This window comes from Gymnoscopelus braueri (assembly GCF_963280865.1).
Source record: "Gymnoscopelus braueri genome assembly, chromosome: 18".
Taxonomy (NCBI): Eukaryota; Metazoa; Chordata; class Actinopteri; order Myctophiformes; family Myctophidae; genus Gymnoscopelus; species Gymnoscopelus braueri.
The window spans coordinates 35047776-35058296 of NC_137618.1; the positions used below are offsets into that span (position 1 = coordinate 35047776).

The window sequence follows — 10521 nt, forward strand, 5'->3', positions numbered from 1 at the left end:
TTTGTACTTTTCTCAAGTACAATTTTAATTGTACTTGTAACTTTGAATTTTGTACTTGTAACTGAGTATTTCTACATTGCAGTATTGATACTTTTGTGAGTACTTTTCCCACCACTGCTCTCTCTTCTAATGTAAAATGCTTGCATTGATTGACCACTAGAGGACACTATAGCTCAAATATCAAAAGAGGCACAACTGCATTTATTGAAACAATTTATCAGTTTTAATTCTGTTCAATTGATTCCAAGAGTAGCCCGCATATTTGGATGCAGTAGCTTTAACAGCAGTAGGGTATAAGAAAATTAGCAAAAGAGGCATCATTCAAATAAATCAAAACATTTCAATTGCATCTTTTTATCATTAGAGGGAAAAAACAATGAACAAAAAACATATTTGCACCATAAAGGAAACTATTCTGCACTGTAGTATATTTCTGAAAGTAGGATGTGCAGAACCTGAAAGTACAAAATGAAAATAGTACGCTCTCAGTCTTAACCACATCCTGTTTTGAGCCTCACTCTCATCAGTGTGGTATGAACTATGGTTTTCAGCCTCCTATGTTGAACGTGCCAAAATGACAGTATATTGTCAACAAAGGTTAATTGATGGTAAGAGAGTCATATAATATATCATCCACTTTTGACTTTAAGGTATACAGTACAACATTAATGAAAGGTCAAACGCATTATTTTAGATCACATTCACGTTACAGTTTTCATGTAGCCTACATGCATACAGCATCTAAAATCTGCACACAGTATTTCTCACAGTCACAATTAATAATGCTTATCACTCGTGGTGATTATGGCAAAGCAGAAACTCTTTCAATACGTTTAGTTAAATGCTACATTCACAATGGCTCTTCTTTTTTTTTACATTTATACAGTAGGCTATAACTCAAAGGTTTGCTCAAAGGGGAAGTAATGTAAAATTTCATAATGCTTTTTCAACCCCAGTGTCTATCTCTGAGCTATGTAATGAATTATCACATTTTCCAAACTAATTTAGAATGTGCCTTTCTCCTTTGAACGAATAAGCACTTAAAATGAGCTTTTATCAATGGAGAATACTTCTTTATGTTCATTTGCACTTTTTTGTTTGTTTTCTCTTCCTGATAACAAGAAAAAAGTCAGAGTATACCAACCCAAGAGGCACAGCAAAAGCAAATGAAGTCATCAGCACTCACAAATATATAAGTAGGCTAACACTTGCTATGTTTTTTTTCTGGTTAGCTAATGTCCTCCCGTAAATGAATAATGAATAGGCTATTTTCTTCTTCCTCTAAATTCTGTTCTTAGTAAGTTCTTCTACTTGTCTTCTTTGTGTGTGTGCGTGCGTGCGTGCGTGCGTGTGTGCACGGCAGTGCCCTCAAGTGTTCATTTCTGACACAGAGGGGACTGTCATTTGATTTCCATCTCATTTGGTCCCGGTTCCTCTTCCTCCACTGACCGGTTGAATCCAGGTATTAACTTCAGAATATGTTTGCGGACGCTGCCTCGCCTGTTTTTCCTGGGGAGTGTGCCAAATAACGTAGAGGCCCTGGTTTCATCCCAGGAAGGGGAGAGGGAACTGCTGCTGCCAGCCAAACTGGAGCTGCATGTGCGGCTGCGGCCGAGGATACGATGGGAGCCGATAGGACTAAATAAGATCTGACCAGGGTTTGGGAAATCTGTAGAGAAGAATAAACTGTCATCAGTGGTGCTGGCAGTGCTGTATGAGCTGGGAGAGTTCAGGTCCCCGAACACGCTGCTGGCCTGGTCACTGTCCTCAGTCATCACACTCCTGTAGCTGCTGTCGCTGGAAAAACGCTGGCCATGGCCGCGGCTTGTCAGCGAGTCTAAAGACACCTGGGACTCCAGAGAGGGATGGAGAGAGCTTCCATTCAAGTTACCTGGGGGGATACAAAATAAATTTCTCTTAGATTGAGAATGTGATATGTTGGATAATTGAGACAGCAAAGATGATTATTGTAGACTGGCAGGGTGCAGACAATGGCTTATATGGACTTGCCCTATACTTGTACTTCTCGTATGTCTGCTCAGGACTCTGCACACTTCACTAGCCAACCACAACTGTTTTGCATACTGCTTGCAGTTTGTGATTTAGAGCTGAAGAGATATTTGTACAGTAATATATAATCTATGCCAAAATTAAATGGTCTCACTCATTGTACTGAATGTGAGATCCTGTTGTCCCTCTACCATATGTTTGTATGTACACATCATAATGTATCAGTATATTCAAGCACTAATGTCATCAAAACAAATTCCTGTAATGGACTGAGAATTAAGTGAGTGTTGTTGTGAATTGTGTGAAATGTGAAATTCATTTGAACTGTACAGGATGTGGTTGATGTAAAGCTGTTACATCAACCAGCAGGTTCAGAGGAAAGCTCATCCCAGAGACAGGAAATGTGTCAACAGTTTCTTAGTTAATTGACCCGGGAAACTTATTCTTGTACTTCACCTTAAAGACTGCACTTGATTTTACATCAGAGTATTACTAGCTAAGCACAAATGATCATGATTGTGGGGAAGGAAGTGCTGTGGTTTGACAGCTGGGCAAAAAAAAAACTCACCTCTCATCAGCCGCTTTTCCTGTAACGTAAGTGCTTGTAACTCCACCCGTTTCTCTTTTAACGTTTGCTGTATGGACAAAAAAATAGTTACAAAATGTTCAGTTGACCGTACATTTAATATTTGGAGCCCTTAGATTAAAATTATAGTGTTGTAACTGCCATTATTGATGATAATGGTTGTATCGGTACACTATGACATATCTCAATATCTCAAAACCACTCTGCATGCAGATAGAACCATATAATTCCAATATCATGATTTTCTTAATAGGGCAATATTTCAAATTGATGGTAAATCATGGTGTGTGTGTGTGTGTGTGTGTGTGTGTGTGTGTGTGTGTGTGTGTGTGTGTGTGTGTGTGTGTGTGTGTGTGTGTGTGTGTGTGCGTGTGCGTGCACATGTTCCTGTGTCCAAATTTGAATGGGTTTAGTTATGGAATAGCTGATCATAGCCTATTATTGTACATTGGTGACGCAACAGGTCAACCAGTGCTTTCTATCATCTATTTGTGAGGCTTTATGAAACCTATAGCTAACCTAACCACAGACCTATGTTTACTACAAATATGGGCAGTGTCATAGCGACGCACCTTGAGCAAGCTCATCTTCTTCTCAAGTTCAATCCTTTTCACAACAGTCCCACAGATGGTCTCCATCCTGCAATCACACATCCAGACAAACAGATCATTATTGAGTCTGACCATTGTCCAGGAAACTCTTTCAGTTGGTGTGCATTAGTTTCACAATACTGGTATCCAGAGAGTGGAGCTACAGCAGATTTTATAAAGTGCATATAAGACAGTTAATCTAACCAATAAATTATACAAAATTATCTATTTTCTTCCCCAAAAATAGCAAGAACAGCAGATCTACAAGCTCACAGCACGTTGCATTGAGGCAAACTATAAAATAGTGGTTAATCAGACAAATCGATTTAGTTGGTTATAAAAAACTTTTTTCAGTTCGATTTGTTGATATATAGAAAATAAAAATAAACCTGCTTCTTGATCATTCGATTAATTGAAAAAGTAATCGATTGGATAATCACTAAGAAAATAATCGATAATTTCAGCCCTTCATCAGAACGATGATTATAGAATATAGATACATGTATAATCTTTGCTACTCACTTCAGTAAGTTGGTAGAGTCTCGGATCACGTCAACAATGTGCTGATGAGACAGTCCTTCAATGCTCGCCCCATTGATGCTGATGATTACATCACCTAACACACGGAGAGATAGCAAGAACACAAAGGCACATGAACCCTATAGCATTAGCATCCCTATGGTGTGGTCGAACATTCTGTGAAAATAGCAGATCTACAAGCTCACAACGCATCGATGCGTTGAGAGCTTGTAGATCGGCAAGTGTGTGTGTGTGTGTGTGTGTGTGTGTGTGTGTGTGTGTGTGTGTGTGTGTGTGTGTGTGTGTGTGTGTGTGTGTGTGTGTGTGTGTGTGTGTGTGTGTGGGGGTGTACGTCAGTGAGTGAGTGAGTGCGTGTGTGCAGAGAGGATGTGAAAGAGGCCACACAGTGGGAGGTATATTATCGGAAGCTCACCTGTGGTCAGGCCTGCAGTTTCAGCAGCGCTGTCCTCTTGCACCCTGCACACAAAGGTGCACATCTCCAAAGCCGTGCTGCTCTTCTGCTTCTGCAGTCCGTAAGTCTGCAACAGGAGACAATTTGTTCTCAAGAACAGCCAAGACAAGATTGACTCAAGTAATACTACATCCATAGTGACACTATGTGGATGTAGTATTAGCAAAAATGTAGCAAAAATATTTGTTTGCTGCATGCTTCACCTTGACATGATTATGAATACTGTATATAATAACAGTATAACCTTATTATTATTCAATTATTTCTATTGAGTTCTTCAACATGTTTTACACACATACATGTAACAAACAATCACAAAACACCACATACACTCGTACTCAAAGCAACTTAAAACAGGTAAACATACAGACCAATTTGTTAAGTAACCAAGAATGAAAAGACATTTTAGTGCAATAAATTGGCACAGAAAACGAAGTCAATATTACCAAATTAACGTCAATAAAGAAAAATACATACAGTATAACAGTATAACCTTAAGAGCCTCACCTGAATTTCAAATCCATACGTATCATTGTCTTGCTTCTCCAAAACAATAGATATTCTGTGTAAATGAGAAATATATAGTTGTTAGCTTTGCAGTTCACAATACGAGTCAAAGTAAGATTATGCAGCTATTAAATCTATATATTTACCTCTGAGGGTCAGAGTAATCAATCAAACTGTTGGAGTTGCATTGTTTCGTCTGCAAAGGGGGAAATGCAGAGTTCCTCTTAAGTTCAATCATGTCAGGCCACTGTACAACTGGCTCATTGCATTCTACATTTTTGTACATTTTGATCCTAGTCTGTTACATAACTCTAAAAGATTAAAATTGTCAAAGGGCTTTGTGCCTGTGTCAAGGGATGCTGGTGTGTTGTGGTTATTAACAGTTAGTTCATTGCTTCTTAGTAGCCTATCGCACAATTCAACTCAAGTACAACTCATAAGTATCAATATTACACTTGGTATAAAACGTAGTCACTTGGTATGAATATTAGTTCAGGTGTGTGAACTACACATGCTGCCCTTCATAGGTCTATCGCTCACCTGTTTCCAGCCTCTGGGTAGAGTTCCAGCAGTCTGTCGCCGTTTGTCATCACTTTCTTTCAGTGAGCGGCGGTACCACAGGCGACCTTTCTTCCTCAGAGAATTGTCCAGAATGCAAGTGTCCTGGCTGCCCCGGCGCTGAAGTTCATTGACGTTCATGGTGGACTAGGCTGTAGAACTCTCCTCAAAGCACCATCACCGTCCTGCTACAGTAGCTGTTAATGAACTCTGCGGCCCTGCCCCTCCAAGCAACTCAAAGCAACTGTGTCAAAGAGGAAATCCACCGCATGTGATGGTTGGCTGCTTGTGGTGGACCTGTTTCTGCAGAACTCAGCCCAACTTACTTTCTTCTCTTTCTTGTTTCTTTTTCTCTCTCTCTTTTTCTCTCAACTCTTTCTTCTCGTGAATTGCTGATCTGCTGCTGTGAATAGGAAAGGAATCTGCTTAAGCCCTCCCCATTCCCCTCCCCTTCAAACAGCCCCTTTTCTTCTTGCAGTCCATGCGATTCGATTTATGGTCTGTCTGAAATCAGTAATGCATGAGATGAGCCACCGCTAACAGCACCTGTCTCTCGCCTCTCCACTCTCAGTTTCTCACTGCCTTCCCCTCGGTTGAGCAGAGGACTCAGCCTCTCAACCTGAGCCTGAGACCTAAACCTGTCTTAGGAGGACAGGACAGACAAAAGGCTGATTTAGCTCGGGGCCAGTGACATGCTCTCCAAACAGACAGCACGGGTCATTGGGCTGAAGGCATCAGACATGGTTGGATCAAAAGGGAAATTACACACACACATACACACACACACACACACACACACACACACACACACACACACACACACACACACATGGATGAGTTAGAAATCTCAAAACTGAGCCACAGGGCACAAATGCCAAATCTCACCAAAGCCCATAATATCATGTGGCATTGAGTTATATCTGTAAAACATGAATATACCATCTTTCCACATTGTTGTAGTATAGTGAAATTGAGCTTGTCTGTGAATAGCATGTCTTGCATGCCATCTGCTCCGCGTTGCATTCCAAAACATCCCAACTCAAACAACCAACATTGTTACCCATTGGGATAATTGGACATTATTCACCATCCATAATAGTCTCCTAAAAAACAGCTGACCGACTCTTCAACTGGCAGATTGCCTCACACGGATCCCCTATGCCCCACTGAACGTGCGTGACACCAGGCAGCAGCAGTGGCCAAGCTACCATGGGACCGTCTGGAACACAAGTCCTCCTCAAAAGACATTGCAACAACTATGATGGGACTGTCAGTATGACATTTAAAGCCATCCCTAGGCTCTGAAATCTTTGTTTGCTATCATTTGGTATATTTTGTACTGCATCCATTTCCCTCACTGCAGTGGTTTCTATTGTTCTGTGGTAGCAGTTGGCATGCTGCAGCTACAGAATGGCATCTCATATACCCTGCAGAACTTGGGTCTTTGTAAGAGGAAATAAGTGGGAACATTTTGAACCCATTAAAAACCAGTTGTGCAACTCTACCAAAATTACTGGCACGTACCAATCCAAAGGCTTTGATGCAACTCTCCCCTTGTGTTACCATAGCGATTATTGTTACTGACGCAGCAAAGTTGTGTGCCTGAGACTAAAATCCGTTAAGACTCTGACTCATCTCTGTAGCACTGACAGCCAAAGTGACACGCTTTACTTAACCTTATCTAACGGACACAACCACAGTAAGGTAAATGTATATGGAGCAGAAATTCTAGATGAGTCATAATCGAGGATAGCTACGTGATTGCACTAAATGACTAAAACTTTCAAGTTTATGACAACCGGGAAAAGGCTGTATACTATCTTGCAGTGATTAGTGTACAGTTCTGCATGATGCACCGATGTTATCATAATGACGTTCATACCAGTTTTTGTGACATTTCACAATTCAACATGCAACCTGTGTAAATTTCAAATAAAAGAAGAAACCTGTATGTTCATGAAAAATAGTTTATTGACAATCTGTACGTCATGTATTTTTATACAATAAATAGTGCAGAGAGACAAAGCAATGACAGGTACTGTTACAAGAGACCTACATGTGAGAAAGAAAAGGTTTTACATCACCACTGAAAAATATATGTCTAGTCCATCTGATTTTTTTAATACATTTTGAACATATATCTATATCAGAAGTATTTTTTTTTTGTAAATTCACATTCTCTGGACAGGCCAGACTTACAGTTGTGTCAAACACAATACAAAAAAAATAAAGGTCCCCAATCATAAATTGCACATGGTAATCATCTCTCTTTGGAATGACTGAGGAGTCTCTTCTAAGCTAAGTAACTCATCCACTTTCAATGTTTACATTTCTCTGTCACCTGTCATCTGGTTCTTAGCAAAACACTCAATGATAGGCCTCATGGCACAACACAAATATGGCTCAGCATACATCCAACCAGACAAAGAACTAAAACATTTATGTCCACAGGATACAGGCAGCGCACTACATAACCACAATACAATGCATTTACAATTTTTATCATCTGCAATGGTCTAAATTACTTATGTACATGAATTGAACATTTATTTTAGAGAACCCATGATTGGCATGAAGAAACTGTACCATCCAGAAAATTGCTTGCTAACAAAAGCCTTTTTTCAATGGGCAATTACTGCTGATTAGTATGCAGTAATCCATAAAAAAAACATGCACAATGTGAAAAACAACGGACCAACACTGATGTAACACTCCTAATGTAAATACTGTATGCTATACAGATAGTGTTTGAGTAAGTAATAACAAATAAACAACTTGAGTAAATGTAAAGTTAAACTAGACACAGATTAAAGCTGCAATATGGAACTTTCTTTAGTGAATACATTTTTTTAACCAATCTATATGGTAGAATATGTATATATAACTAGCACATCTTCAGTGGTTGGAGGGAGTCTCCCAGTGGACATAGGTGAATCTTTTGCAGCTTTAAAATCCATGGTGGATAACAAATCCTGAAAAGATCTCCATTTGAAAAAATGGTAATGACTAGAACAAGTGCTCCTCGGAGCACAGGTCTCCGCCAGGTCAGGTAGGTTATTTTGCCCTCCTGGTGGTACTATAATAGGCCAATGTGAAAAGGGTGCCATTTCTTCCTAGGCCGTGCACGGCAATCAGACACTGCATTCATGATTTGAGGCATTTTGTTCTAAAAATTTGTTTTGCTAAATTTGAACTGCTGGTGGTGCTACAACAGGCCAATGTTAAAAGGGTGGCATTTGTTCCTCAACATAATGTGAATGTGCGTGGAAAGTTTCACCGCAATCAGACGCTGCGTTCATGATTTGCGGCATTTTGTTCAAAACAAGCCACTACTGCAAACTTTAGATGTTAATCTTAGCCAATCAGGATGGAATATGAAAAATCTAACAGATCCGTCTTGATCACATGACTATATAGATCATGTGTACCGATTTGCGTGAAATTTGGATAAAATGGGAAGGAGTAATATTAAAAAAAGTTTTTTACATAAGTCGGCCTCTTGGTGGCGCACTTGGTTCTATGCTCTAGGGAGTGCGCATACAAAGTTTTATACAGATCGGTGCAGTTAAAGCTAAAAACACGAATCGGCCTGTTATAGCGCCACCATGAGGCTGATTTAAAAAATTTGAAATGGCATTTCTTCCTCGGCATAGTGGGAATGTGTGTGCAGAATTTCAGGGAAGTTGCATGCTGTGATCATGATTTGAGGCATTTTGTTCAAAACGGAGCACTTCTGCAAACTTTGGAAGCTATTTTTAGCCAATCAGGATGGAATATGAAAAATCTGAAATAGAGGTTTCGAAATAGCGGTTTCGAATGACTATAGAGATACTGTGTACCGATTTGCCGATTTTTTTTTGTTGAAAGGTTCTGAATTGGCATCCAGGGAGTGTGTGTGCACAGTTTCGCTGCGATCAAGCCAACGGTGTTGGAGATTAGCTGTTCACAGACGGACATACACACAGACACACACACGGACGGACGGGGTGCAAAACATACTCTCTCGCCATGCCTTTCGGCCTGGCGGAGACAATAAATGGAAAGAAACAACAAATACAGGAGAAATGAACATAAACCTGCACACTCACAAACACAAACACACTGGTCTGCACAGATTTGCATTGTGTCGCCTTTGCCTAAGCCTGTTATGACAAGGTTTTATAAGCCATGTTTGTCAAAGGCATTAGTCTCGTTTCAAACTAAAGACTGCTCTCTGAGTGAAATCCCTCATAACAGACATCCAAGAAAATATACTAAATACAGATAATACTTAGGCTACAATAATCGTACACACACACACACACACACACACACACACACACACACACACACACACACACACACACACACACACACACACACACACACACACACACACACACACACACACACACACACACACACACACATATTCATATCCATATCACATTGATGCACTCAAAAGAACTTTCAGTGATTTGTTGGTCATAATCATATTGTGCAACCGGCAGTATTGATTTCAACTTTTGAATTAATAACGTACTTCCAGTGTGAATACATATAATCAAGTGTACAAAACGCATGTGCATTCATAAATTCCTAAATAATCTGCTGTTTCATCATCAGCATTCAGCGGTCAGTCAATAAGGTGCTTACATTGAAGGATTTTGTTCTACAATGTTCCTAGTAGGAAATTGTGCTCATTGCTGTGTATCTACATTATTAAAAATAATAACTTGCAATGCATCATTTATAAAATAAAATAAAAAGGATTCATTGGGAACTTTCACTTTGAAAAAAAGCTGTATTTTGACAAATTATTGAACAATTTCCACACAGCCTTCTTCCCACAAACATAGTCAAATATGATAAATTCACTACATTTAGATAGAGTAGTCTCTTATCTAGTATCCTTCATGACAGTGAGTTAGCAGCATGTTGCGTACAGCACTATATACGAGACAATATGGCACACAAAAAGACTCCTCAATGTGCAACTTCAAGCTCTGGGCACTTACATGTCTGAGGTAGCAAAATTATTTATATATACTTTGTACATATTATTCTTCTTCAAATGGCACTTCCTGCCCAAAGCCATAGCTGTACAGCCGTACTTATATGGGCAAGGCTGGCCTAAATCAATTATTTCAGGCAAGGCTGGCCTAAATACATTCTACAATCTTTTGGCACTACCGACAAGCCCATCATGGTCGCTGAGCATGTACAGTTTGGTTTTGTCCTGAGGGGGGCAACCTCAGACAGTCAGATAAGCTGGCTGGCTTCTTTAGGCAGTCATAGCC

The 10521-nt window shown here is 39.8% G+C and overlaps 1 protein-coding gene across 1 annotated transcript; it reads right to left on the minus strand.

Moving 5' to 3' along the window:
* Nucleotides 1–186: 186 nt before the first annotated feature.
* cytip (cytohesin 1 interacting protein) lies at nucleotides 187–5629 on the minus strand. Its single transcript, XM_080413043.1, has 8 exons — nucleotides 5225–5629; nucleotides 4831–4880; nucleotides 4685–4739; nucleotides 4139–4244; nucleotides 3709–3802; nucleotides 3169–3235; nucleotides 2579–2645; nucleotides 187–1891 (listed from the first exon to the last, which is right to left on the minus strand). The coding sequence occupies exons 1-8, from the start codon at nucleotides 5381–5383 to the stop codon at nucleotides 1401–1403; spliced, it is 1089 nt and encodes a 362-aa protein (XP_080269169.1). The 5' UTR covers nucleotides 5384–5629; the 3' UTR covers nucleotides 187–1400.
* Between the last annotated feature and the right edge of the window lie 4892 nt (nucleotides 5630–10521).

What these genes read in the sequence shown, in the direction of transcription:
- cytip (XM_080413043.1), bottom strand. Translation starts at nt 5,383, where the DNA reads ATGAACGTCAATGAACTTCAGCGCCGGGGCAGCCAGGACACTTGCATT. An exon ending in TACCCAGAGGCTGGAAACAG is followed by an intron (nt 4,881 to 5,224) that starts GTGAGCGATAGA and finishes CCCCCTTTGCAG; the next exon opens with ACGAAACAATGCAACTCCAA. An exon ending in CGTATGGATTTGAAATTCAG is followed by an intron (nt 4,245 to 4,684) that starts GTGAGGCTCTTA and finishes CTCCTGTTGCAG; the next exon opens with ACTTACGGACTGCAGAAGCA.